At 43.2% G+C, this 24,983-nt stretch overlaps 1 protein-coding gene across 1 annotated transcript in view; it reads right to left on the bottom strand.

The window, feature by feature from the left end:
- The window catches only part of LOC145408985 (uncharacterized), a 50,104-nt gene that overhangs the window by 15,512 nt on the left and 9,609 nt on the right, over positions 1-24,983 (bottom strand). Inside the window, exons 3-14 of the mRNA XM_080279557.1 lie at positions 20,797-20,927; positions 20,039-20,404; positions 19,613-19,786; positions 19,133-19,270; positions 18,383-18,592; positions 18,014-18,145; positions 4,294-4,472; positions 3,682-3,845; positions 3,018-3,217; positions 2,387-2,763; positions 1,401-2,181; positions 973-1,122 (exon numbers count right to left, since the gene is read on the bottom strand). Coding sequence (XP_080135683.1) covers positions 973-1,122; positions 1,401-2,181; positions 2,387-2,763; positions 3,018-3,217; positions 3,682-3,845; positions 4,294-4,472; positions 18,014-18,145; positions 18,383-18,592; positions 19,133-19,270; positions 19,613-19,786; positions 20,039-20,404; positions 20,797-20,927 — 3,002 coding nt within the window. The remainder of the gene's footprint in view (positions 1-972; positions 1,123-1,400; positions 2,182-2,386; positions 2,764-3,017; positions 3,218-3,681; positions 3,846-4,293; positions 4,473-18,013; positions 18,146-18,382; positions 18,593-19,132; positions 19,271-19,612; positions 19,787-20,038; positions 20,405-20,796; positions 20,928-24,983) is intronic.

Genomic DNA, 24,983 nt, shown 5'->3' with positions numbered 1-24,983 from the left:
TACTACTACTACTACTGCTACTAATGCCATCCTCATCCTCATCCATATCTCTTTTCCCAATCAAGAATGAGATAAAGTAAGGTCCAGAAAGCAAGAAATATGAATAAAAACTTTGAATACGACTGAGCTATAAAGTAGTCCAAAAGGAAAGTAAGATAAGTGGATGGTTCAAAAGGATGGGTGGATCTAAGTCGGTAAGTGGATGACTGAAAAAATCAGAGTCAGGAAGTGGATGATTCAAAAGGAAGACTAGGATATTCAACAAGTGCATGGTTCAGGATAATGGATGGATTAGCTAGTAAATGGATGTGTAAAAGAACGACTGAGTGGTTGGAAAGTACTGTGGATGGCTCAGAGAAAAAAAAAAAATGAATCTATTGCTCTTAATGGATGGTGTAAAAAGAAGGATTGATCAAAGAAAAAAATGGATGGCTCAAAAAGAAGAGCTCAAAATAATTACAGGAATAGTTTAAAGGCAAGAAGTGGATGATTCAAAGAGAACAGTGGATCAAAGTCAAAGACTGGATGATTCAAAGGACATGATGGATCAAAGTCAAGACGTGGATGGTTTAAACGAAAGGGTGTCCATACGTGGATGGTTCAAAAGGCGGTTGGATCATCTGGGGGGCCAAGGTTTAGAAGAAAAGCTGGATTTTAGAAGCCATTTATACTATTTCTCACTGCCACTACAGCTAAAATATAGGGCCTATGTAAATAAATAATTTTTTCTTCTCTATCCTTTTTTCATACATGTTCTTTAGATTTTTTTTTTTTTTTCGGCAGATAGCCTCTTTATGGACCAGTTACGAATATTACCTAGCCTTCCAGTGTACTCATGTACTTACACGTGATTCATTGACATACTAATATCTAGTCTATGAGATTTTTTTTTTTTTCAGAGCATTACGATAGTATCAAGTATTTGGACTAAAAAAGGTAATTATACTGAAAGAGTGAATTGGGTAAACTCACCTGGACGTTTTGATGGTGAGGCAGGTGTGGCAGGGTGAGGGGCACGTGACCCCATTCTGCTCTCCTCTGATTCACGTCTCCCAGTAGAGCCACCTGAGCAGACACCACAGCTTCCACCACATCACGCACCGTCACGCACTCCTCCTCCACCTGTAATTAATTAATGTTGTAGTCGCCATCATCAAAATTAATACCATACTCATCAACATACCATGACCAATTAACAGTATTATAATTTTCAACAGCAAGAACGTCATCACTGCCTTCTCCCTCCTCTTTCTTCCATTTTGTCCTTTCCTACCTCTCTTTCATCTTTTTCTCCTTCTCTCCATTCTCCCTGTCTCTTTCCCCTCTTCCTTCCTCCCATTTATACCCCTACGTCTCTCTTTCCGACTCATCTCTCTTCCCTGTTTACCTCCCCATCTCACCTTGCCGAGTAGCGTCCACAACTGCGCCTCCACCTCCTCCACACTGATGCTTGGAGGAGGCACTTGTACCTCCTCCTCCACCTCCCCCTCCACCTCCTCGTGCTCCCCCTCCTCCTCGCCCTCGTCTGCCTTCTTGCTGCCTTTCTGGTGCGTCGAAGAATGTTTTGTTTTATACGTGGCAAGCTCCTGAGCCCTGGCCTGCTGTCGTGACCTGACCTGGTGAAGCCGATTCAGGGCGACTTTGCGGCATCGTAAATCACCACCCACATCAAGATCAGCTTCAGGGCTCACGTCAGCACCGCCAGGCCGCACACCAGCTGACCCTGCACGCCGCACTGCCTCATGTACCTGAGCTTGTAGAGCAGCGAGAGAGTCTTGGTTGTCCCCTTCGTCACTGCCCTCCACTTCTCTATCCAGACCATCACTGGATCCTTTTCTTTGCGGACTGGGTGGCTGCTGTGGATTTTGGGCTAATTTTCTTTCCCCCTTTACTCCTTTGGCACTGTCCTCCAGTATCTCTCTCCGTCCTTCCGCACCTTCTCTTCGCCCTGACCCCATCCTGCTGGCACTCTTCTTATCTCGGTTCCGGTGGTGGCCTTCCCTTATCTGCTTCAGCCAATATTCCAACAGCTCACCAACCTGCACCATGGTCTCGGACTGCAATAGCTCAGTGTCCTCCCCTGCACCTCTCTCGTCCCCGCCCTGACGAATCTGTGCTAGGCGACTCAACAGGGCGAACACTTCCTCGGATAGGTCTACTGCTGACATCATCTCCCCGCTCCTGTCATGACAAATCATTATCAATCGTCACCATTATTGTCATCATCACTCTCGTCATAAATCATCATCGTTATCAACATTTACTGTCATCATCATTATCATCACTATCATCATCGTTAATTATCATCGTGATCATCATCATCAACAACTATTTTGCCGAGCTTGAACCCTATTCTAACAATAATTCTCCCATCTGAGTGACTGACCTTAATGACTGTACCATAGGGACGGCGACCAAAGGGTTCCAAGAATACAGTGTCCTTAACTTCCCCACCAACACTTCGAGACGCTCCTGTTCCATGCTGCTGCCACTCACAACCTTATTCATGTTGGTGGTGGTCTGTTGGTGGAGGGCGCTGGTGATGGAGGGGTGGAGAGGGATGTCCGCCAGCAAGCTCTCTCCTCCCTCTATCTCCTCTGCCCTAAGGGTGAGCTTCCTGAAATCCCACTTCAGTTTAGAGAGCTTCTGCTGTAGACTTGCTGCTTTTGCCTCCATGCCTGCCTTCTTCCTTTCAGCCGCCTCCTTCTGCGCCCTCTGCTCCAGGCTCCCTCCTCCCGCACCGCCAGCCACACCGCGCACACCCTGCCAAATAGTTTCATTATTTAGAGCCTTATTCTGGGAGGCAAAGCAGACTTCATAGCACCTCTTCCTTGGCGATTTTTATTTTACACCTTACATCTACTTATTTTCTTGAATGTCATTTATATCTTTTGGTTACCGGCATAGCTGCATCAGGACTCTGAGGCTAGGTATGGTGTGTGTGTGTGTGTGTGTGTGTGTGTGTGTGTGTGTGTGTGTGTGTAGAGAGAGAGAGAGGGGAGGCGAGGGGTACCAACCACGTGTCTGAGACGCCTGTGAGTGTGGGTATGGGTGAGGTTGGGAAATGACCCTCCTCTGGCCCTATACACACTCAGGTCCCCCTCATATGCCCACACGCACACCCACCCTCCATCATCGCTCATGCACCCCACCACTCCACGCCCTACTCCTTCATGCTCACCAATGCCCTCTTGCTGCTGGGAGGTCTTGTGCTGAGCTGGTGAAAAGAATATCCTGAGTATAATTTTCTGCCGTACAAAATCACTGTCATTATCAACATCGTCGTTAGCATCACTATCACTATTTTACAAATATTATTATTAGGAAAATTATTATTATTATTATTATTATTATTATTATTATTATTATTATCATCATCATCATCATCATCATCATCATCATCATTATTATTATTATTATTATTATTATTATTATTATTATTATCATCATCATCATTATTATTATTATTATTATTATTATCAAATATCATCATTATCATTATTATTATTATCAGCAGTAGTAGTACTGTAGTTGTAGTAGTAGTAGTAGTAGTAGTAGTAATGGTAGTAGTAGTAGTAATAGTACCAGTAGTAGTAACAGCAGTGGTAATAGTATCGTCATCATCCTCGTCCTCAAAATCATCATCATCATCATCATCACCATCTAAGCTCCGGAAGTTACCTGTGTCTGCAGTGGTGTGCTTCCCATCCCCGGTGTATCCCAGTACTTTCGTCCCGGCTCCTGGTGATACTGGTGATGTTCTGAGTGTGTAGGCAGAGCCCGCCCCGTGTAAATGAATCACTGCACCGCCCTCAGTCACACCCACAACCACCCTCCCGTCACGCCTGGGGGAAGCACGAACGGTTGAAGTAAGGTCCAGAGAGACAAAAAAAAAAAGAAAAAAAAAAGAAAGTAAGGAAAAAAAAAGAAAAAGACTATGACGCTGACTTATCTGACAGAGCCAATGCGACGAGTGTCCTTGTAAAAAGGGGCGCCAATCCTTGGTCATACGCTCCTCACAAGGTTCATCCAGCCAGCTCGATCACTCGTGGTACCTCTCTTTCTCACACACTCATAATCTACTGTGACTACCAAGTCTCCTCCCGCCTTCAAATTTACTCAGATATGTAACCCCTCAATTTTGAGAATCTGTTCAAAGGTAAACTGAACTGACTAGATGTATCGAAAATAAAATACAAAATACGTCATCGGCCTGAAGGAATTAAGCTGAGTGATGATATCTGGTGGTGACAATAATATAAATAAAAAAATAAATAAAACAGTGCTACTCACGAGGCAAGAGTCATTATGATCGGCAGTTCCTTTCCTTGAGGGTGAGACGCAGCAGCCATCTCACGCAGAAGCTGTTGCCTCACCACCCTGACGCCCTGCCACGCTTCCTTCGCGCCCGTGTACTGCTGCAGAAGCCACGAGTCTGTGGCGGTGCGGGCGGGGACGTTGGTGGGGGTGGAGGGAGAGGGTAGGTTGTTGTTGGTGGTGGTGGTGGTGGTGGAAGGACAACAGGTAGGGAGTTCCACCATTAGGCCATCTGGTAACTCAGCTTGAACTACTTCCTGTGGAGGTAGAAAGTGGATAGAGGGATATGTGATAAAGAGTGCATAAAGGGATATGTGATAAAGAGTGGATAGAGGGATATGTGAGAAACAGTGGATAGAGGGATATGAGATAAAGAGTGGATAGAGGGATATGTGATAAAGAGTGGATAGAGGGATATGTGATAAAGAGTGGTTAGAGAGATATGTGATAAAGAGTGGATAGAGGGATATGTGATAAAGAGTGGATAGAGGGATATGTGAGAAACAGTGGATAGAGGGATATGTGATAAAGAGTGGATAGAGGGATATGTGATAAAGAGTGGTTAGAGAGATATGTGATAAAGAGTGGATGGAGGGATATGTGATGAAAAGTGGACAGAGGGGTATTGTGAAAAATATTTAAGTTTCTGGTAAAAAAATCGGGGCTTCTCACTCAAGGCACCAGAAACGTGAAAAAAAAATTATATATATATATATATATATAAAACTCGGTATCTTCGGTCGGGCACCAAGATGTTGATTGATTGATTGAAAATAATTAAAATTTGGCGGCGCAACTGCCGGGGTCATATGCCGCCGAACAACAAAATAAAAGACGCAGCAAAATATAAAGTGCATATTCAAAATAAATTTAATATCTGTTAGTAGGAATAAAACACTGAAAATAATAAATGAATAATATATAAAATATCAATTACTTAAAAAAGTGGAAGGAGGCCTGCCTCCTGAAGAAAACTAAAAACATCAGTAAAATTGCTAGAGGCTTCACCGATCATCGATGACAAACAGTAGGCACCATCTGCCCCCTTATGCCTGTAGAGGAATCTCCGACGTAGATCCCCCAGACACGGACACTCAACAAGCAAGTGACGGACAGTAAGGGGAACAAGGCAGTCATCACAGTACGGTTGAGTCTCACCGCCCATGAGGAATCCATGTGTAAGCCGAGAATGCCCAATGCGAAGCCTGGCAAGAGCCACCTCCAGTCGCCGAGACATGGAGGGAAGAACCCTTGGCACAACCACTCTCTGAAAGATTTCTTTTAGTTTATTATGAGAAACAACATCCCAGTGTCTCTGCCAACATGTACGAACTGCGTACCGCAAGTAAGGTGTTACATCGGAAGCAGGAAGTGGGTAGTTGGTTGGGGGTTGTCGAGAAGACGCAGGTTTAGCTAAAGTATCTCCCCTCTCATTGCCCACCACACCAACATGTGCGGGAACCCAACAGAAGTTCACATGGCGACCACTATGGCCAAGAAAAAAAGCCACTCTAAAATTGATATAATCAATGGATGGGATGCATTAAAAGACTCCAGCGCAGACAGAGCACTACGTGAGTCAGTAAAAATCACAAACACGGATTGGGGGAGAATAAACATGATTTTAAGAGCATATAAAATTGCAGTCAGTTCCACCATATACACTGATGTAATGCCAGGAAGGCTACCTTCCTTACTAAAGGAAGGGAAGACAACACCAAATCCTACTCTAGTATCAGTCTTAGACCCGTCAGTATAGACGGGGACAGAACCCTCATTAATGGAGGCATGTTCTAAAAAGAGAGAGACACCTGAGAGGGAAGTGAGTCCTTCTTTTCAACAAGGGATCTACAAAATGTCACATGAAGGAGTAGCCAAGAATCCACCCTCTGGATCCAATGTGGACAAATTGCCAGTCTCGGGACAGAGAGGGCTGACATAACAGACCGGACCCTGTAACCAAATGGCTTTGGGAAATTAGGATGGGTGTCATAAACAGAAGATTGGGAATCCCGGGAGACGATTGCACAAGAAATTGAGTCTGGAATGCGGTGAAGATGATATCAACACCTCATCATTAGCAACTGGCATCGCAAATCCAAGGGGAGTACACCAGCATCCACCACCAAACATGGAATCGGGGATGATCTGAATGCCCCAGTTGCCAGACGTACACCAGCATGATGCACAGAATTTAACAACTGGAGACGGGCATCTGTTGTAGAGGAGTAGACCTCACATCCATATTCAAGTTTAGGAAGAATAAGAAACCAATGCAAGATGAGCATAGTCTAACAGTCAGCACCCCAAGAGGCTAAAACTTTCAAAAGACTCAAAGCTTTAAGACAAGCCACCTTAACAGAACGAATATGAGGAACCCAGGTTAGTCGTCTATCAAACAGAAGACCCAGGAACCGCGTCTCTTCCACACAGGATATTCTCCTACCGTAGAGATACAAGTCAGGATCTGGGTGAACCCCTCGAAGACGACAAAAATGCATAGCCACTGTCTTTGTTGAAGAAAAATGGAAACTGCAAGATTCTGCCCAATCAGAAACTCTATTGAGAGCGAGCTGCAACTTCCTCTCTATCAGAGACATTCTAGACACGGTGAAGGAAATTGAGAAGTCATCGACATATAGTGATCCTCTTACACCGGCGGGAAGTACACTGATAACACTGATAATAGCTACAGCAAACAGAGTAACACAAAGGATACTCCCCTGTGGTACGCCATCTTCTAGTGCTCGGGCATTAGAAAGCACTCCTCCCATTTGCACCCTTAAAATTTTGTTAGGTAAAAACTGTTGAATAAAAATAGGCAAGCACCCACGAAGACCAAAATCGTGAAGAGAGAGTAAAATGCCATGATGCCAGGCAGTGTCATATGCCTTCTCCAGATCGAAGAAGACTGTGACCTGATGTTGGTTAGTGGAGAAAGCCTCACAGACAGAAGATTCCAAGGACAGCAGTGCATCAGAGGTAGATCGCATTTTTTGAAAACCATACTGGGCAGGAGCTATGAAGTCACCTATCTCTAAAAACCACACAAGCCTAACATTCACCATCTTTTCCAAAACTTTACATATACAAGACGTCAAAGAAATAGGTCGATAATTCGTCGCCTGTAGGTGGTCCTTATCTGGTTTGGGGATGGGGATAACTACAGCAACACCCCAACAAGCTGGAAACTCCCCAGAACACCAGATCTTATTAAAGAAGGAACTTGCCCTTCCACCTGGGGCTCTGTATATGCGTATTTCCACGTCATCCACTTCAACCGAACGTGGTAGAAAAAATTATGCCCAACAACGCCAGCTTTAAACACCTTCAGTGCTTCGGCACACATCTGCTATCCTCACTCGGTAGGGGCACCAAAAATGTGAAAAATATTTAAGTTTCTGGTAAACAAATCGGGGCTCCTTACTCAAGGCACCGGAAGTGTGAAAAATATTTATTCTAATATAACTCGGTATCCTCGGTCGGACACCAAGATGTAAGAAATTTCTAGTAAACAACTCTTAGGTCCCCACTCGTCCCTAAAATTGTCCTTAACTAAATTCAGACAAGTCTCATAAGGTTAGGTGAACCATAACTTGCACCTTAACTCACCTACTAATTCTCTTCTATCTCTTAGCTAATCCCCCCTTGAATTGGCCAATTCGTAAAGGTTACTTAGCTAGGGAGTCTCGAACAACAGATGACGATGAGCCTGCTTTTGTGTCGTTGCTTGGGCTGTCAAGCGACTTTGAGGTGTGTATATACAAGCTGCTAGCTCGACGGAGTCTAGCAGCAAAGTGCTAACTCGATGAGGTCTAGGAGCAGAGTGCTTTTTTTTTGGGGGGGGGTCTTTTTTTTTTGGCCTATCAACCATTTGGGCCGAAGCCCCTGGTCATTAAGGCCGCATATATGTATGTGTATATATATAGATATATATATATACATATATATATATATATATATATATAAACTTATATACATATATATACAAACATATATATGTACATACATACACACACACACACTTCCATGCATACATATAGACACACTTTCATGCACACGTACATATATATATATATATATAATAATTTTTATTTTATTTATTTTTTTTATTTTTATTTTTTAAATTTTTTCTTGGTTTTATATTTTTTATACCTTACAGTATATTATAAAGAAAAACTTAATCTAAGGACCCTAAAACTAATCACCTAACAGACAAACCGCTAACCTATACTAAATCCTACAGAGACAAATAGCTAGACCAACACTAATGGTAAAAATACCTCGACTAACAGAACACCATCGACTGCAGATATGTAATGCCTTTCTACATTACATACCTGCACTCATCACCTGGTGACTGTCAGTCGAGGCACAACCTAATATAGGAGACATCAATATATGAAAGGGAACCAGACGAGTCAGGAACATTTCCATACACGTCAGCTGTCGGCCCTAATTAGAACAACTTAAATATGGTGGTATAAGGTATTTACATTACATGTACTAAAAGTGAAGGACCTCGCCCAACAGACCACCATCGACTGCAACTGCCCAATACTTTTCTATATTGCACAGTTACACTCATCAGCTGGTGACTGTCAGTCGAGGAACGGGGTTTAATGTAGGAGACATCAATATTAGAAATAGATGAGTGGGAAGGAGGAACTGTTTCAAATATGTCAACTGTCAACCCTAATTAATAGTACAATATATACATAATTACAGTCAAAAAACAAAACCATATAGTAAAAAAGTCACATCACTCTGATCAGTCCGGTCTTTCTCAAGAAAGCCATCAATTTATCAATCATAACAATGTCCCCATCACCCAGGATGGTGGAAAGGATGAAGGGGACGTCTGCTGTGCCGCGGTAATTTATAAGTGAAGCGTGTTCACGAATAAATCGCCGACAGTGCAGGATGATATGACTGATAGATAACACCGCATCACAGATATCACAGTGCGGTGGGAATCGTTTTTCCATATAAGGTTTCATGTGAATAAGCATGGTGGCATTAAGCCATAACCGCGCCAACACTTTTTCTTCCAGGCGACCGGGACGGTTGGCAGTGGCCCAGTCGCCCAGGTACGGCCTACACGTTCGAATATTTAGTCTGATCCACTGACCTTGCCACAGAAGATTTATTGATTTCTTTCCGAGAGAGAGACTCAACCGTAGATCACGAGGAACGTCCCAAAGTCTCCTCGAGCTCTACAGCCGACTTTGCAAGTAAGTCAGCCTGCTCATTGCCGTAGATGTGACAATGACCAGGCACCCAGATCAGCGTGAATGACTTGTTGCATGAATGCAACTTATTAACGATGCGGCCCTGGATCTCGTGAGAGTCCGTAGTACAAGATGCAATTGCCTGAAGGGCTGATTTTGAATCTGAAAATATGACAAATGAGTCATGCCTATTGAAAGCATAGTCTATGGCTTTGTCAACAGCAAAAAGTTCGGAGGTAAACACAGATGTATGAGTCAGCAACCAATACCTGAGGGTACATTCAGTCGACCATACACTAGCACCCGCACATTCACTCGACTTGGAACCATCGGTGTACAATTGGTGGGACCCCAAGTGACGAATGATGATGTTACAAAACAAGTGATGGACCTCCGCCTCCGGCGCCTGGGCCTTTGGTGCTGGGAGCCATGATACATCAACAGTAAACCCAGGTGGCTCCCAAGGCGCTATATTTTTAAACACCAACTTGTCACAGTCACTGAGGTCCACACCAAGCTCCTGAGTCAGTAAGTGGAGGCAAATGGCAAGTGGCCGACGCACCCCCCGCAGAAGGTGGTGGTATTGATGCAGGGGGGTACAGGCCACATTGCCGATATTACTTTTCCTTGATGTTCTGAGCCATAGGACCAAGCCAGGTGGTCACGGTGAATACGGAGGGGAGGCACATTCGCCTCCACTTCCATACGAGCTACACAGGTACACTGGATGACTCCAAGACACATTCGCAAACATTTATTCTGCAACACATCCAATCCTTTCAGCGTGGCATCGGATGCCTAGCCATATACCTGTGTGCCATAGTCTAGCTTCGATCGAATAAGGGACTTATACACCATTAATAACGATTTTCTGTCGGCACCCCAGGTAGTACCCGCTAGGTACTTGAGGACATTTACTGATTTATCACAACGAGCAAGCAAATTCTATCTATCTATCTATCTATTGCCAGACGCCTCAATCCCGTTTGGGGTGACCATAAACAAATCGCCTCCAAGTCGCCCTGTCCCCTGCCATTTCACTCCCCTGCTCCCAACTCACACACCCCTCTCTCATATACCTCTCCACCCTATCCCTCCATCTCATCCTCGGCCTCCCCCTCCCTCTTCCCCCCTCCACCTCACTCACATACACTCTCTTCGTCAGTCTTTCACCCTCCATCCTCTCCACATGGCCAAACCACCTCAGTGTGTTCCTCATAACGCTTCCTATCACATCCACATCACATCCACACCACAACGCTCCTTTATATCCTCATTCGTCAGCCTGTCTCTCCATGTGACTCCACAGGCTCCTCTTAAATAACTCATTTCCACTGCTCTCACTCTTGACTTGTGTCCTTCCAACAACGTCCAAGCTTCACTTCCATACGTTAGAGTTGGTACCACAATACTGTCATGTAGTAACTTTTTCACTTCCATGCTCACTTCCCTGTTTCTTATCACTGCTTTCAAAGAACCAGCAACCTTTCTTCCCTGCTGTACCCTTTCAAGCACTTCACCATCCAAACCTCCATCCTTACTCATCACACTACCCAAATACTTAAATGTACTCACATTTTCCAATTCCTCACCATCCAACCTCGCTGTACATTCACTGACTTCACCTCTCTCAAAGACAATCACTTTACTCTTCCCTACATTCACCTTTAGATTCCGTTTCTTACTCACACTCCCAAACTCATCCACCAAGCCTTGCAGCTCCCCTTCGTCTTCACTCAACAACACAGTATCATCTGCAAACAACAGTACAGGGAGTTTCCAAACACTATCCTCTCTCACCAGGGGCACTCCAACATCCACTACCCTACCTTGAATTTTGAAGTTCAACTGACGATTAAAATGTATTCCCAAAAACTTTACAGAATTCTGAAGAAAAGGTACCGCCTGATTATCCAAAGTTAAGCACAAATTTGGTACATTACAATTAGTGAAGACTACTGCGGCACACTTAGGAACGAAAAACTTAAATCCCCACTGCAAGGGCCATTCGTGGACGGAGTCAAGGGCTGCTTGAATCCGCCCAGCCGAAAATTGTGCGTTATGGGAAGAGTGCCATATTGCACAATCGTCAGAGTAGAGTGAGAATTTAAGATTCCTGGGGATGGGAGCTGATGACAGAATATCATTGATCATAATGCTAAATAAAGTAGGACTAAGCACACTTCCCTGCAGCACCCCATTTTCCTGGATAAATATATCTGATGTTACGTTACAGGGCAATTTGACAGAGAAAGTCCTGTCCCTTAAGAAATTTGAAATAAAAATAGGCAAATTTCCTATTAAACCATAAGCATAGAGCTTCATTAGTATACCGTATCGCCATGTCATGTCATAGGCTTTATGGATGTCCAAGAACACCCCTATCATGAATTCTTTCTTGGCAAATGCCTCTGCAATACAAGGCTCCAAATTCATTAAATGATCTAGTGAACTTCTGTATTTATGGATGCCACATTGTTGATCATTTAACAAATTCTTCAACTCTAAAACAAAAAGAAGCCTGTTGTTTACCATACGTTCCATGACCTTACATAGACAAGAAGTCAACACAATAGGACGAAATGAAGTGGGATTCATAAGACGACCAGCCTCTTTGGGTATCGGTATGACGTGCGCAAAGTGCCGTGGGTTTGGGAACGTTCGAGATGCCCAAATCTCATTGTACAATGCTAACATCACAATTAGGCTGTCCTGATTAACCCCTACACCGCGGGCTTGTTTACCAATGACTTGCGTGTGCCACGGGGTTATTTGGGCTCCGACAGACTCTCAAAAAATATTTGCCAAAAATCAGTTATTAATCCTAGAATAATAAAATTACATATGCTTATGGCACATACCTTCAGCTTTCTCCTGGAATGATTGTTGAGCCTTCGTCGGTTACCGTAGGACTTGTGGAGACCTCTGAAGTAGGGTAACGAAGTCTCCATTTTACACTTCCCGACAACCCGTAATATGATTACCACAGCCAGATACAAACACTATAAACACTATTCTACAATTTTCAAGTAGTTTGGGATCCATACTAAAAAAAAAAAACACTGTGAAAGTAATGGAAATTACGAGCGCGTCTGATCGTCGCACTGGCACTAGTTCGCTCTTGGTAGTCTGTCATTTATTATTCATAAAATCCCTCACACTTTATATTTCTATTACTATATAACACTTATATATATCTACAGTCTTTATCCATAAGTGTCCTTCAGTAGTATTAGTTTATTGTCACTGTAGGGATTCAATTTCTTTCAGTAAAATACGTAGCATTCACTTTCTCGTCCTGTATACTGGCATTGAGAGTGAATGTCACTTTCATCTTCACTCTCATAACTCATAGCATTCAGACATGCTAGAGTGAAACTTTCACTTTCATTACTCCTAGGGTATATACTCGTATTCTTATAATACTACTCATTTACATTTCTATTTACGTTCTCTATTTTATTTACGTTATTTACATTTCTATTTTATTTACACTGTGTTGTGCACTGTCACTTGAAATAACTTATAAAACTATTTTCCATTGTTCACGTATATTTACATTCATTACTTTCACTTGCTGTTTACACATTATTTACACATTATTTACAATTCCACTTGCACTGTTTTACTCAATAGAAAGATCGTAGTCACTCTTTTGTCAATTGTCAGCCCTTTACCTCTTTCCACACGAGGTTTAGTAGGGGATAAAGGTCACAGGGCCATTTGCATGGGGGTGAAAAAAGGCCTTGAAGTCAGCAAGAAGAAACATACGTATCCTCGCTTCGGAAGATGAGAGTAAACTGATAACGGAGGGCCAGCATGGAGGCCTGCTAAGGGGTTATTCAGAGTTACCAATATTACTTCTTGAAACAGCTAAGTCTAGCACTGATATGATTGGCAGGAAATCTAGACAATACATTATAAATTTGGTAGTTCCAGGTGAATGTAAATATCACTTAGGCTTCTCCCTTCACTCCTTACATGTATATTTATTACGAAAATAGATTAGAGGCCTACTAGGAGATATATATTCAGAGCTACCAATGTTAGATCTTGAAACATCTTTGTTTAGCACTGATATGATTGGCAGGAAATCTAGACAATACATTATAAATTAGGTAGTTCCAGGTGAATGTAAATATCACTTAGGCTTCTCCCTTCCCTCCTTACATGTATATTTATTACGAAAATAGATTATAGGGCATATTTCAAGGGGAAAAAAACAGCGAAAATTAGCGAACGAGTGCACGTGAGGTGTTGTCAGGTGATAATTAGCCAATTCCAGGTGTATGGCACTCTCACTTACCTTATTTCTTTCTTGTATATATTATTTGGTATAAGAATAGGACATAGGGCTTATTTCAATGGATGAAATCAGTGAAAAATTCCAGGGAAGATTTACTTAGCGTAGCACGGCCGGGCAGGCGAGAGGATAGGGTAATGGAGGGGGGGTAGGGAGGGGAGTCAAGAACGGGGAGAAATGGCTAAATTGTCAACAATGGATGGGAGTACAGATGAGATTAGGATTGCTGACTAGTGTTGGACATTGGCAGTACTGATACATGATACAAGCCCCCACTTGGAAGCCCGGGTGAATTCAAAATAACACAGAATCACAAAAGCGATGCCCCCCGGTATGATCCCTTGCTCCCAAGCGTCACGAAAGTGACGCCCCGCAGTTAAGGGGTTAAGAGGCTGGATCATACCGTATGTGATGGTGTCAGGTCCAGGGCTGATGTCTTTACAGGATTTAAGGGCAAGGAGCAGTTCATCTAGCATAAACTCTTGGTTGTACGGGGAGTCTAAGTCATCTGTGGCAAAGTCAATTAACTGTAGCTCAGCCATGCGTTTATGATGTTGAATACGTGGATCATAATTGGCTGAGCTAATTATATGAGAAAAACTCCTGGCGAGGATGTTAGCAATGTCCACGGGCTCGTCATAGATGGTGTTATTCACCTGCAGGGTGGTGACAGGAAAATATGGGCCTTTATTATTTAATATTCTTATTGTGGACCAGACTTTACATAATGACATTGTACGAGTCACCGCGGACACAAAGGACCACCAGGAGTCACGTTTGGCCCTTATTATTCTCCTTGTCTCAGCCCTTGCCTGTTTGTATGCAATAAAATTTTCCTCAGTGGGCTGACTATCAAAAATCCTGTATCTCCTATTGCGTCTCTTTAATGCTTCTCGGCAATCCAGCGTCCACCAATGTGCTCTATGCTTCACATGAACTGTAGAAGTCTTGGGAATAGCAGCCTTAGCTGCGTGTAATATGGAAGTAGTTACATTTTCGACCTTAACATCTATGGTCTCCCCAGATATATCTAAATTGGCGATCCTTGAGAAGGATCCCCAGTCTGCTTTCTTATAGTTAAATTTTGGAGGTGGAGGGTCCGAAACGATGTCACGTGTATAGGAAAGACAGATGGGTAAATGATCACTTCCCAAGGAGTCGTCATAAGGGTCCCATGAGAAATCTTGTTGTATACCAGGGGAGGCCAAAGATAAGTCAATGGCCGAAAAGTTACCAGTACGATCATCTACACGAGTTGCTCTACCATCGTTCAGAAGACAGGTTGGACTGTAGTATTAGGTCGGCTGCTTCCTCCCCACGACCATCAATCCTCAAGCTACCCCATTGATAGTGATGGGCGTTAAAGTTCCCCAACACTAACTTATTCCTAGGTAGATGTTCAACTAGTGAATTTAAAGCATCACTATCAATGGGGCCGTGTGGAGGACAGTACAGAGAGCAAATAGACAGATACGTGTTATTAAATTTTACTCTGCATGCGACAGCTTCCAGAGTAGAATTTAGAATCGCTTCCGTTTGTGGGTGTGATTTGTGTGTGTATATGGCAACTCCGTGACCTTCATATCTTCTATACGAGTGGTAGTGTTGGAACTGTGGAGGATCAGGATGATCCTCCAGGCGCATCTCCTGTAAACAAACAACGTCTGGCCTGTATAGTGAAAGCAAGATAGCTATATTGTGTAATTTATTCCTAAGACCCCTACAATTCCTCTGTAACACAGTGAATGCGGCAGTTTAAGATTTTCGTTGGGGGCCTGTGTGCTTGGTCTTTTCTTGCTGCCCGCCAGCAGGCGAGCGACTACCGGGGAACCTATCCCGGTGCTTGCTCGTGGAAACCTCCATATTCTTATCAATAACAAGGCTCCCAGACTCCACCGAGGAAGAGCTATTCTTTCTCTCCCTTGCTGGACCAGGAGTGGGAAGGACATGAGGACGTGCCGGCTTGGTGAGGGTGGTCAGATTAATCTTATCAGACTTGTCAGACTTCGATTTTGGCCGCACCGACTGCGAATGAGCAGCGGAAGCCTGAGAGTAAGAAGTAGCGACAGGGATGTCTGTAAGGAAGTTGGAACATACAGGGGGTCCAGACTGAGAGATAGGGCGAGTGACATGAGGAGCGAAAGTAAAGTCAGTCTGTGTCTCCACGGTGCACATCACGGGACGGGACACAACCGCCGATGCATAGGAGACATTAGGCTTGGGAGTTGCATGCAACTCCTTCACCTCTTTCTAGCATTGTAAAAGAATATGCCCTCAGTCGCTTTCACTGTGCAGACCTCTTTCTCCTCCTTCCACTTGGGACAAACCCCAGAGGAAGTGGGGTGAGCATCCTTACAATGGAAGCAACATTCAGTCTCGGATGTACAGTGTTCAGCACAATGTCCTACAGTCGCGCACCTGCCACACACGAAGTTGGAAGCCCGATAAGCCTTTTCGTGGTGTCCATAGAGCTGACACTTTGCACAACGAAGGGGATTGGGAATGTATGGTCTCAATTGATAATTTCGTGTCCTACTTTCACATTAGTAGGGAGAGATACTTTGCCAAAAGTCAAAACTACTGTGGCTGTCTTCGCCCTTTTGCCTTCCTGGAAGTGTTATGAAAAGTGCATCAACTACATCTTGCTGAGCAAGTTCACGGTTGATGTCGTCCTCTTCCATTACCATGAGGTCCCTGCAGGTGATAACACCTTTACAGGAATTCATGGAGTGAGGGATCGTCGGCACAACATCATAACAGTGGAATTTACTCAGCATCATCAAATCCTTTACCTGGCGTGAGTTTACGGTCTTTACTAGAAGGTCCCCACTAGCAAGTTTTTTCACCTGTTCCACCTCACCGGCACACCCATCAATCACCTTCTTGATGATGAAGGGATTGAGGCTGGAGAGGGGAGTGGAACCAAACACATGAAGTAACATGAAGGAGGCGTTGTTTACATTAATGTCTAGCGGGGTACGTGTCTGGGGCCGTTCAGTCTGGGGGCAGTCCGTCCGTGAGACTGTCGGGGGTCGGTCAGGACTACTTCCCCCCCTGAAGGGGGGGGAGGCAGCAGGGACGTCCGCCATAGGTATCACTTCCCCCTAAAGGGAGAAGTGGGAAGAAAGAGAAAAACGACCAAGGGGCAAATTACCCGGGGACGACACAGCTAGTCTGAGATTTCCCTCTCAAACCACTCTCGGGAGGATGTGCCTGTGTGTATCTCACACCCCAGAACGATCAGTGGGGGGTATACTTCAGAGGTGAGTAAGCAAAGGCGATCTCGGTAGGTAGATATAGACACCTACTATATCTCTAATAGGCCTGGGAGGAAAATGAGATCTAGCTAACCTAACTTTATTGGGTCTATGTACAAAACTATTGCTGGTGAGGCAGCCCTATAACGCTAAAGGAGAGAACAACGAATACACTTCTGCGCTCTCCACAACCATCCATCAAAGTCCGCAGAGTGCTAAAAATGGCGGGCCCCTAGTTCCTCATAGAATTGTAGGGGTGCCAACTATTAATTAATTACAATGCTAAATACAGTTAGTTTACATCATGACATATACAGGGCGAATCTAACAAATTAATCTTAGATTTAATTAAACTAAAGCCAAACCAAATATACCATTTACCTATGAAAATGCTAAACCCTCATCTGCTTTTACATGAGGGTCTTTCCATATTCAGACACGTCATCCAATGCGCAGACGCAGTTTAGGTCAGTGGAAATTTTCATATAATTACATGTGTTCACAATATAGTTGTCCACTAGGGTTAGACGCAGTAGCTTTTAATTTACTAATAATAAGAATTATTAAAGAGAACGTAATTTCTGGGTTGTAAAAACCGCTTGAATTGTAAATAACGATCTCAGGTTTTCCTCTGCACTCTAACCAGGGACGACCATTATAAAAAGTAGAGAGCGCAACTGCTCTGGGGGAAAATATTTCCCACAGGTATGTTATAAAGAGTGGATAGAGGGATATGTTATAAAGAGTGGATAGAGGGATATGTTACAAAGAGTGGATAAAGGGATATGTTATAAAGAGTGGATAGAGGGATATGCGATAAAGAATGGCTTGAATGAATAATATAAAATGAACACACACACACACACACACACACACACACACACACACACACACACACAACTCACCTCCTTCACATGGATCCTGTCTGGCACACAATCAAGCTGGTGGAAGCCAATAGGCTCCATCTTAGTAAGCTTGGCCCCCCTCACTAGTCGAAAGATGAAGATGCGGCGATCCTGAGCAGCCGTGGCCAGAATCTGTTGGCAAAGTAGAAATAGACGATCTTACTAATACTGCTACTACTACTACTACTACTAGTAGTAGTAGTAGTAGTAGTAGTAGTAGTAGTAGTAGGCTAGTATCATTACTAGTATTGTGGTGCGGGTGGGACGGAAATGTGGATATCAATCTCATGGACGATACGATAATGAATGCTACCAATATTGAATAGCAGAATAACAGACTAATGGATAGTAGGATAATGGAACCTGAACAAAACTGCACACCGAGGATCCTCTCTCCTTTGGCTGTGTGGACTGAGGTGCAGGTGGAACGGCGATGTGGATGACAGGACACTCGTGAGGACGCTCCACCTGGATCAGTGTGAGGCGAGTGTCCTGTGTCTTGGGGGCTACGTGGAGTATGAACATGTTGATGGAGCCGTCTGCCAGCCCCACAGCCAACAGGTCTTCCTCTCCTGTCACCTGTAGCATCGTCATCATCATCATCAGCAGCAGCATCAACGTATTGTCACCATCATCAGAGTAATCATCATCATCATCATCATCGTTATCGTCATCACCATCATCGTCCTTTTTATCATCATCATCATCGTCACCACCATCATCGTCCTTTTCATCATCATCATCATCATCATTGTCGTGCATCATAATCAAAAAAATATTATTTTCATTTCCAACATCCTTATCATTCTCACTCTCAACATCATCATCATCATCATCATCATCATCATCCTCACTGCCATCATCATTATTCTCACTCATCGTCATCATAATTATTATTCTCACTCTCATCATCATCATCATCATCATCATCATCACAAAAATTATTCCCACTAAAAATGAAAAGATGAGGTGTGATAAAGAAACAGAGAAAGGAAAGTACAAATCTGGGCCACAAATTCAAATAGGCCGCAAAAGCACGACAGTTTCCTCGAAATTAAGATAGATAAAAGCACCGTCCATACTGAATACATGTTCGGTATTATCCCATCAGTTCAGTACCTTACAAGTGATCCAAGTGACGCAAGTTGGTCGCCCCTCCACCTCGGCTTGGGCCAGGGCTGTCGGAACCTCCAGTCGCCGAATCCTGCACTCGTCTCCCTCTCCCTCGCTCTCTAGAAGGGCGTCCTCGGTCGTGGCCTGAAATGTAAAATAGTCTAGTGTACATATGGTTTTCTTTTAATCCTTCTCCTCCTCATCATCATCATTGTTAACTTCATCATTATCGGTAAGGTAATCATCATCATCATAATCATCATCAACATCACTATCATCATTATCATCGTCAGATGCATCATCATCAGTAACGTAATAAACATTAGCTTAACCATCAATATCAGTATCATGAACATAACAATTATCAACATCAAAATCGACATCATTAACATCATCAGCACCAGCACCATCAAAATGAGCGTAAATCATCACCATCATCATCATCATCATCACCCTCTCGACAACAGGAATGCATTCGTGACTGACCTGCGGGAGTTGTGTAACGAAGAGGTATCTGTTGTGTGTGGTGGCAGCGAGGAGTGGGCGGTGTTGGGCTGGTGCTGAGAGGGCCACACCACTCACAAGCCCACTCGGACCTTGCTGCAGAATGTGTGTAGCCCAATCTCCCTCCCACACGCCGTAGATCACGCCAGTGTCTGTCTGCGAAGAACGTAGTGGAAGAGTGTGTGAAAGCAGTGAGTGAAAGAACAGTGCGTGAAAGAATATAGGGAGGGAGCAGTGAGTGAGAGGGCAGTGTGTGAGAGAAAAGTGTGTGAGCGGTGTGTGACAGTGATCTGTGAGAGAGCAGTATGTGAGAGGTCAGTTTGTGTGAGAGAGCAGTGGAAAATATAGACGCTATGATACTCAAATCTGAACACAAACTAACAAAAAATAAAAAAGGTAAAATCTTACCTGAACAATCCACACCGGGTTGGCAGGAGTGTGTGGCACCGGGATGAGGGTGACTGGTGAACCGGGACCCGAGTGAACCGGGATCTCTCTTACCAGTTGCAGCCACCACCACCCCACGCCGCCCTCCTCCCATCCTACCCCACCACCACCACGACCCCCACCCACTTTCAACGCTGCTTCGTGTAGGGCCTCACTTTCCCAGATTCTTAGCCAGCCGTCAGCGCCAACAGTGTAAAGGTGTGGGTCGTCTATGTATACGTCTGTGAGGGGTCCTGCATGACATGGGCTGTCTCCTCCACCCACTCTTGCACGCACCTCACTTCCCACGCCCACCACCACCCACCCACCGCCCACACCCATAGCTACCTGCAGACAAGTAAGCACATTTTCCATTTACCAATCTGTACATTTGTATAACTGCCTGTCTAACTGTTTTTATTTGTTTGCCTTTGTCTGTATGTCTCTTCCTGTCTTTACTCATCTTTACGTATATCTGTCCCTTTCTACTTCTGTTTACTTAAACATCAGTCATTTTATCTATCTCTCTATCTGTCTAGCAATCTATCAGTACCTTCATCCATTCATTCCATTCATCCAACCACCCATCTATCGATCTATCTATCTACCTGTATCTATCTTTCTCTTTTTTTCTCTCTCTCCCATCCATTCCTGTCCATCTATTTATCTATCTGTCCATCTGTCTATCCATCTCTCACATTCCATCCCTCCATCAATGCCTCTATCCATGGTCTACTCACCGCCCCACCGGCCAGACCCCAGCAGCAGTACACTTGGTCTGGGGTGAGGAGACCAAAGCCGACCACAGAACCTTCCAGAGCCACACCCAGCGGACCATCTTCACGCCGCCACACCTCCACACTGGCCTCACCTGTTGTGAGAATTGTCAGGGAGTTTAATGATCTGTGATGGTGTTGTGCTAGTGTGTTGTAATGACCTATGATAGTGCTGTGCTAGTGACTTATGATAGTGCTGTGTTGTGACCTGTGATACCTTTGTGTGAAGGTGTGGGTGATGCCTTCCTCTGTGGAGAGTTGTGTCCCCGCTACAAGTTTTGGGAAGGACTACCTTGAGTTAAAGGAAGAGCTTCTCTAATTGAAGAGGGAGATACAGGTTCTAGGGCAGGAAAAGTCAGAAATGAGGAAATTGTTGGAGGAAATGTTTGACGAGTGAGAAAAAAAGACGGAAGGTTGGACACTTGCCCATAAGGGTGCTACAAAGTTCACCCTTAAGAAACAAGCTGAGATAAAAACCACAAATGCATTTGACGCATTACCTGACCAATATGAAGGGAAGGCAGAGAGGGAAGTAGGGGAGAAGGGCGGTGAGAGAACTTCCTGTATAGGTAAGTATTCTATGAACAAGAAAGGTAAAAAAAATATTGTCATTGTTGGAGACTCCCAGGTAAGATATCTAAACAGACCCATGTATTCACCACTCACTAAACATGTGTGTTTTCCGGGGACCAGGATGGGTAATGTGATGGAAAAAAAATCAAATATCGTGAAGGATAGTGGAGACAAACCCACTGTGTGCCTCAGTGTAGGAGGCAACGATATTGGTAGACATAGGAGTGAGGTACTGTGGCGGTAGTACAAGGTTATGTTGGAGAAGGTTAGGGAGAGGGGGACCCTTGTAGTACTTGGTGTTTTTTCTAGGAGGGGAGTTGGGAGGAAATGGTTGAGCAGGGCGATAGGTTTTAACCGCCACATTGAAAGGTATTGCAAAGATACTGCAATACCTTTCACAGACGGCTGGGACTGGTTTTACAGACGGAGTTCCATGTATAGTTGGGATGGGACTCATCTTAGACAGGGAGTTACTGTTTTAGCTGGAATGATAGATAAGGAGTTAGTGTTTTTTTTTTTTTTTTTTTTTTTTTTTTTTGAGGGTGAGAATTAGACGTACAGGAAGTTACAGCAACTACACTCAGAAATTATTATCATCAATTTTGGATAGATGCAACAAGACTTGCAAAAGTAAGAACAACAGTTTAACCATTAGTGTAGATACATCCACTCAGGCACCTCAAAAGGAGCAGACGATGACGAGGACAGAACAAGCGATGATAGAGGGGCGATAAGTGATAGTACAAAAATTGTTTTATTAGTAAAGTAAAATTTTCCCAGTTATGAACAAAATTAAAATAAAGTCCCAGGGTACAGCTATAACTACTCGTAATAATCTGAAAGTGTACTACACAAACAGCAGGAATTTACGTAATAAAATGGATGAACTGAGGCATTTAATCTGTACAAAGAAAATAGACATTGCCGTTATTAGTGAACTTGGATGAATGCAGACACTCGAGAATTTTTAGCAGAATATCAGATAAAGGGCTATAATATTTTTGTGTCAAACCGTCTGGAAAGAAAGGGGGGCAGGGTAGCTATTTATGTAAAGGATGCATTAAACTGCTACAGTAAAGCCGACATTAAAATAAATAGGGACACGGAAAGTGTCTGGGTTGAAATTAGTAACAATAGAGAGAAATTAGTCTTAGGAGCTATTTACACATCTCCAAAATTAAGTAGAGCAGATAGTAAATACCTTTGGGAGGAAATTAGGAAAGCGTTACAGTCCAGCTTAGTAATAATTGTAGATCTTAATCTACCAAGGATGGATTGGCGAAATCAGACAGTGGATGCAGAGTCAGAGCAATTTCTAGAGGTAGTACAGGATAATTTCCTTTATCAGTGTATCAGGGAGCCCACCAGAGGTAATAATAGGCTAAATTTGGTTTTAGCTAATAAAGAAAATGTCATTAATGATATAGAGGTTGGTGGACGACTTCGTAATAGCGATCATGAAGAAATTAAGTTCAAATTTATTTGGGATGTCTGGTCTACTCCAAATCCCTCCACCGTTCCTAATTTTCGTCTAGGATATTTCGATGGATTAAGAGCTTATTTTAGAACGGAATTCCATAGGAAGAATAGCTACTTTAGGGAGAGTCAGATCAGTGGGGAACCTCAGGTCATGGCTGAGGGACAGGAAACAGGTGGGAATGTCCGCCAGGTCTCTGGGGAAGGTCAGGACATAGGTGGGAGTGTAGTTCAGGTCACATGAATTAACTCAGGTCCAGTACCAAGCAGCCGTTCGGCCAGTGAGAAATATAATGAGTTAGTAAATATAATACATGGAGGCCAAGATAGATGTATCCCTTCAAAACCGTTAAGAACGAATAATTCAGAACCAAGATGATTAAACAACAGATTAAAATCACTCATACGCCAAAGGAAAGAAATATTTGAACACTTATGAAACTGGTACGTGATTTTGAATAGAGAAGTAAAGAGGGAGGTACGGACGGCAAAGAGAAGTTATGAAATTAAGGTTACTAGTGAATCAAAAGAAAACGCGAAGGGTATTTATTAAATGTACCGTACGAAATATAAAGATAGGATAGGACCTCTCAGAACAGAATCAGGTGACATTACGAAAGAAATGTGCTCCATTTTAAATAATTATTTCATACCAGTTTTTACCAAGGAAAATCTGGACCTCGTCTCTCAAGCAGAGAATATTTACGGTGATAATGCGGAAAATATTCTTAGTAAAATCACCATTAGTAAAGATAATATATTGAAAGAAATTAATATGTTAAAACCTCAAAAATCGCCAGGTCCGAACGAAGTATATGCAAAAATTATAAAAGAAACCAAAGATGAATTATGTCAGCCACTTTTAACGTTATTTCATGACTTTAATTTCAGTAGAAGTTCCAGAGGCGTGAAAACAGCAAATGTAGTGCCCATTTTTAAAAAGTGTGATAAAGCAGCTGCGTCGAAATATCGTCCGATAAGTCTGACGTCAATAGTAGTAAAAGTGCTAGAGTCAATTTTGGCAAATAAGAATAGTGAACACTTAGAAAGATTTTATCGTATATATAAATGAAAGTCAGCACGGATTCAGGCAAGGACGATCCTGACCCTCATACTTGTCGTTCTTCTCGGAGGTCTGTGAGGCAGTAGATAGCGATAAAGCTTATGATATTATTTATCTGGACTTTAGTAAAGCTTTTGATAGGGTCCCACACGAAAGGTTGGTTAGTAAGGTTCGTGCATACGGTATAGACGGCGATGTCTTAAAATGGATAGAATCTTGGCTGAAAGGAAGAAAGCAGAGAGTATTAATAAACGGAACTAAGTCGGATAGGGGATTAGTAACTAGCGGTGTACCACAGGGTTCAGTACTCGGTCCTTTATTATTTATTACCTATACATAACTGATCTAGACTTAGGAACCACTAGCAGTATTAGCATATTTGCCGATGACACAAAAATAGGGCGTAGCATTAACTCGACTGACGATTGCCATAACTCACAAAAGGACCTCTATATACTGTCCAAATGGTCTAAAATTTGGCAAATGGATTTTAACGTTGAAAAATGTAAAGTACTTAACGTAGACATGACCATTGGAGACACGAATTACAGCTTTGATAACACAGAAATTAGTAAATCGGAATGCGAGAGAGCTCTAGGAGTTACGGTTAGTAAAGACCTCAAACCAAGGCAACAGTGTATTAATGCGAGAAGTAAAGCAAATAGGGTCCTAGGATATATTTCGAGAAGCATGAGCAATACGTCATCAAAAGTAATACTGCAATTTTATCTAGCATTAGTAAGGCCACAATTAAACTACGCCGTACAATTTTGGTGTCCTTACTATAGAATGGATATTAACTCGTTAGAAAATGTACAGAGAAGAATGACAAAAATGATACATGATGTTTGGACCCTGTCATGTGAAGACCGACTAAAAAGACTATGTCTCCACTCACTACAGAGGCGTAGAGTAAGGGGAGGCTTAATTAAGATGTTTAAGTGGTTGAAGAAAATAAATAAGGGAGATATTAGCGAGGTGCTTAAAGTGAGCATACAGGATAGAACTAGAAATAATGGTTTCAAACTAGAAAAATTCC

This window comes from Coenobita brevimanus, chromosome 79 (assembly GCF_032717465.1).
Source record: "Coenobita brevimanus isolate Jiangsu-jjx chromosome 79, ASM3271746v2, whole genome shotgun sequence".
Taxonomy (NCBI): Eukaryota; Metazoa; Arthropoda; class Malacostraca; order Decapoda; family Coenobitidae; genus Coenobita; species Coenobita brevimanus.
Note: the sequence above shows the minus strand (reverse complement) of the source record. Positions and strands in the feature narration are given on the sequence as shown.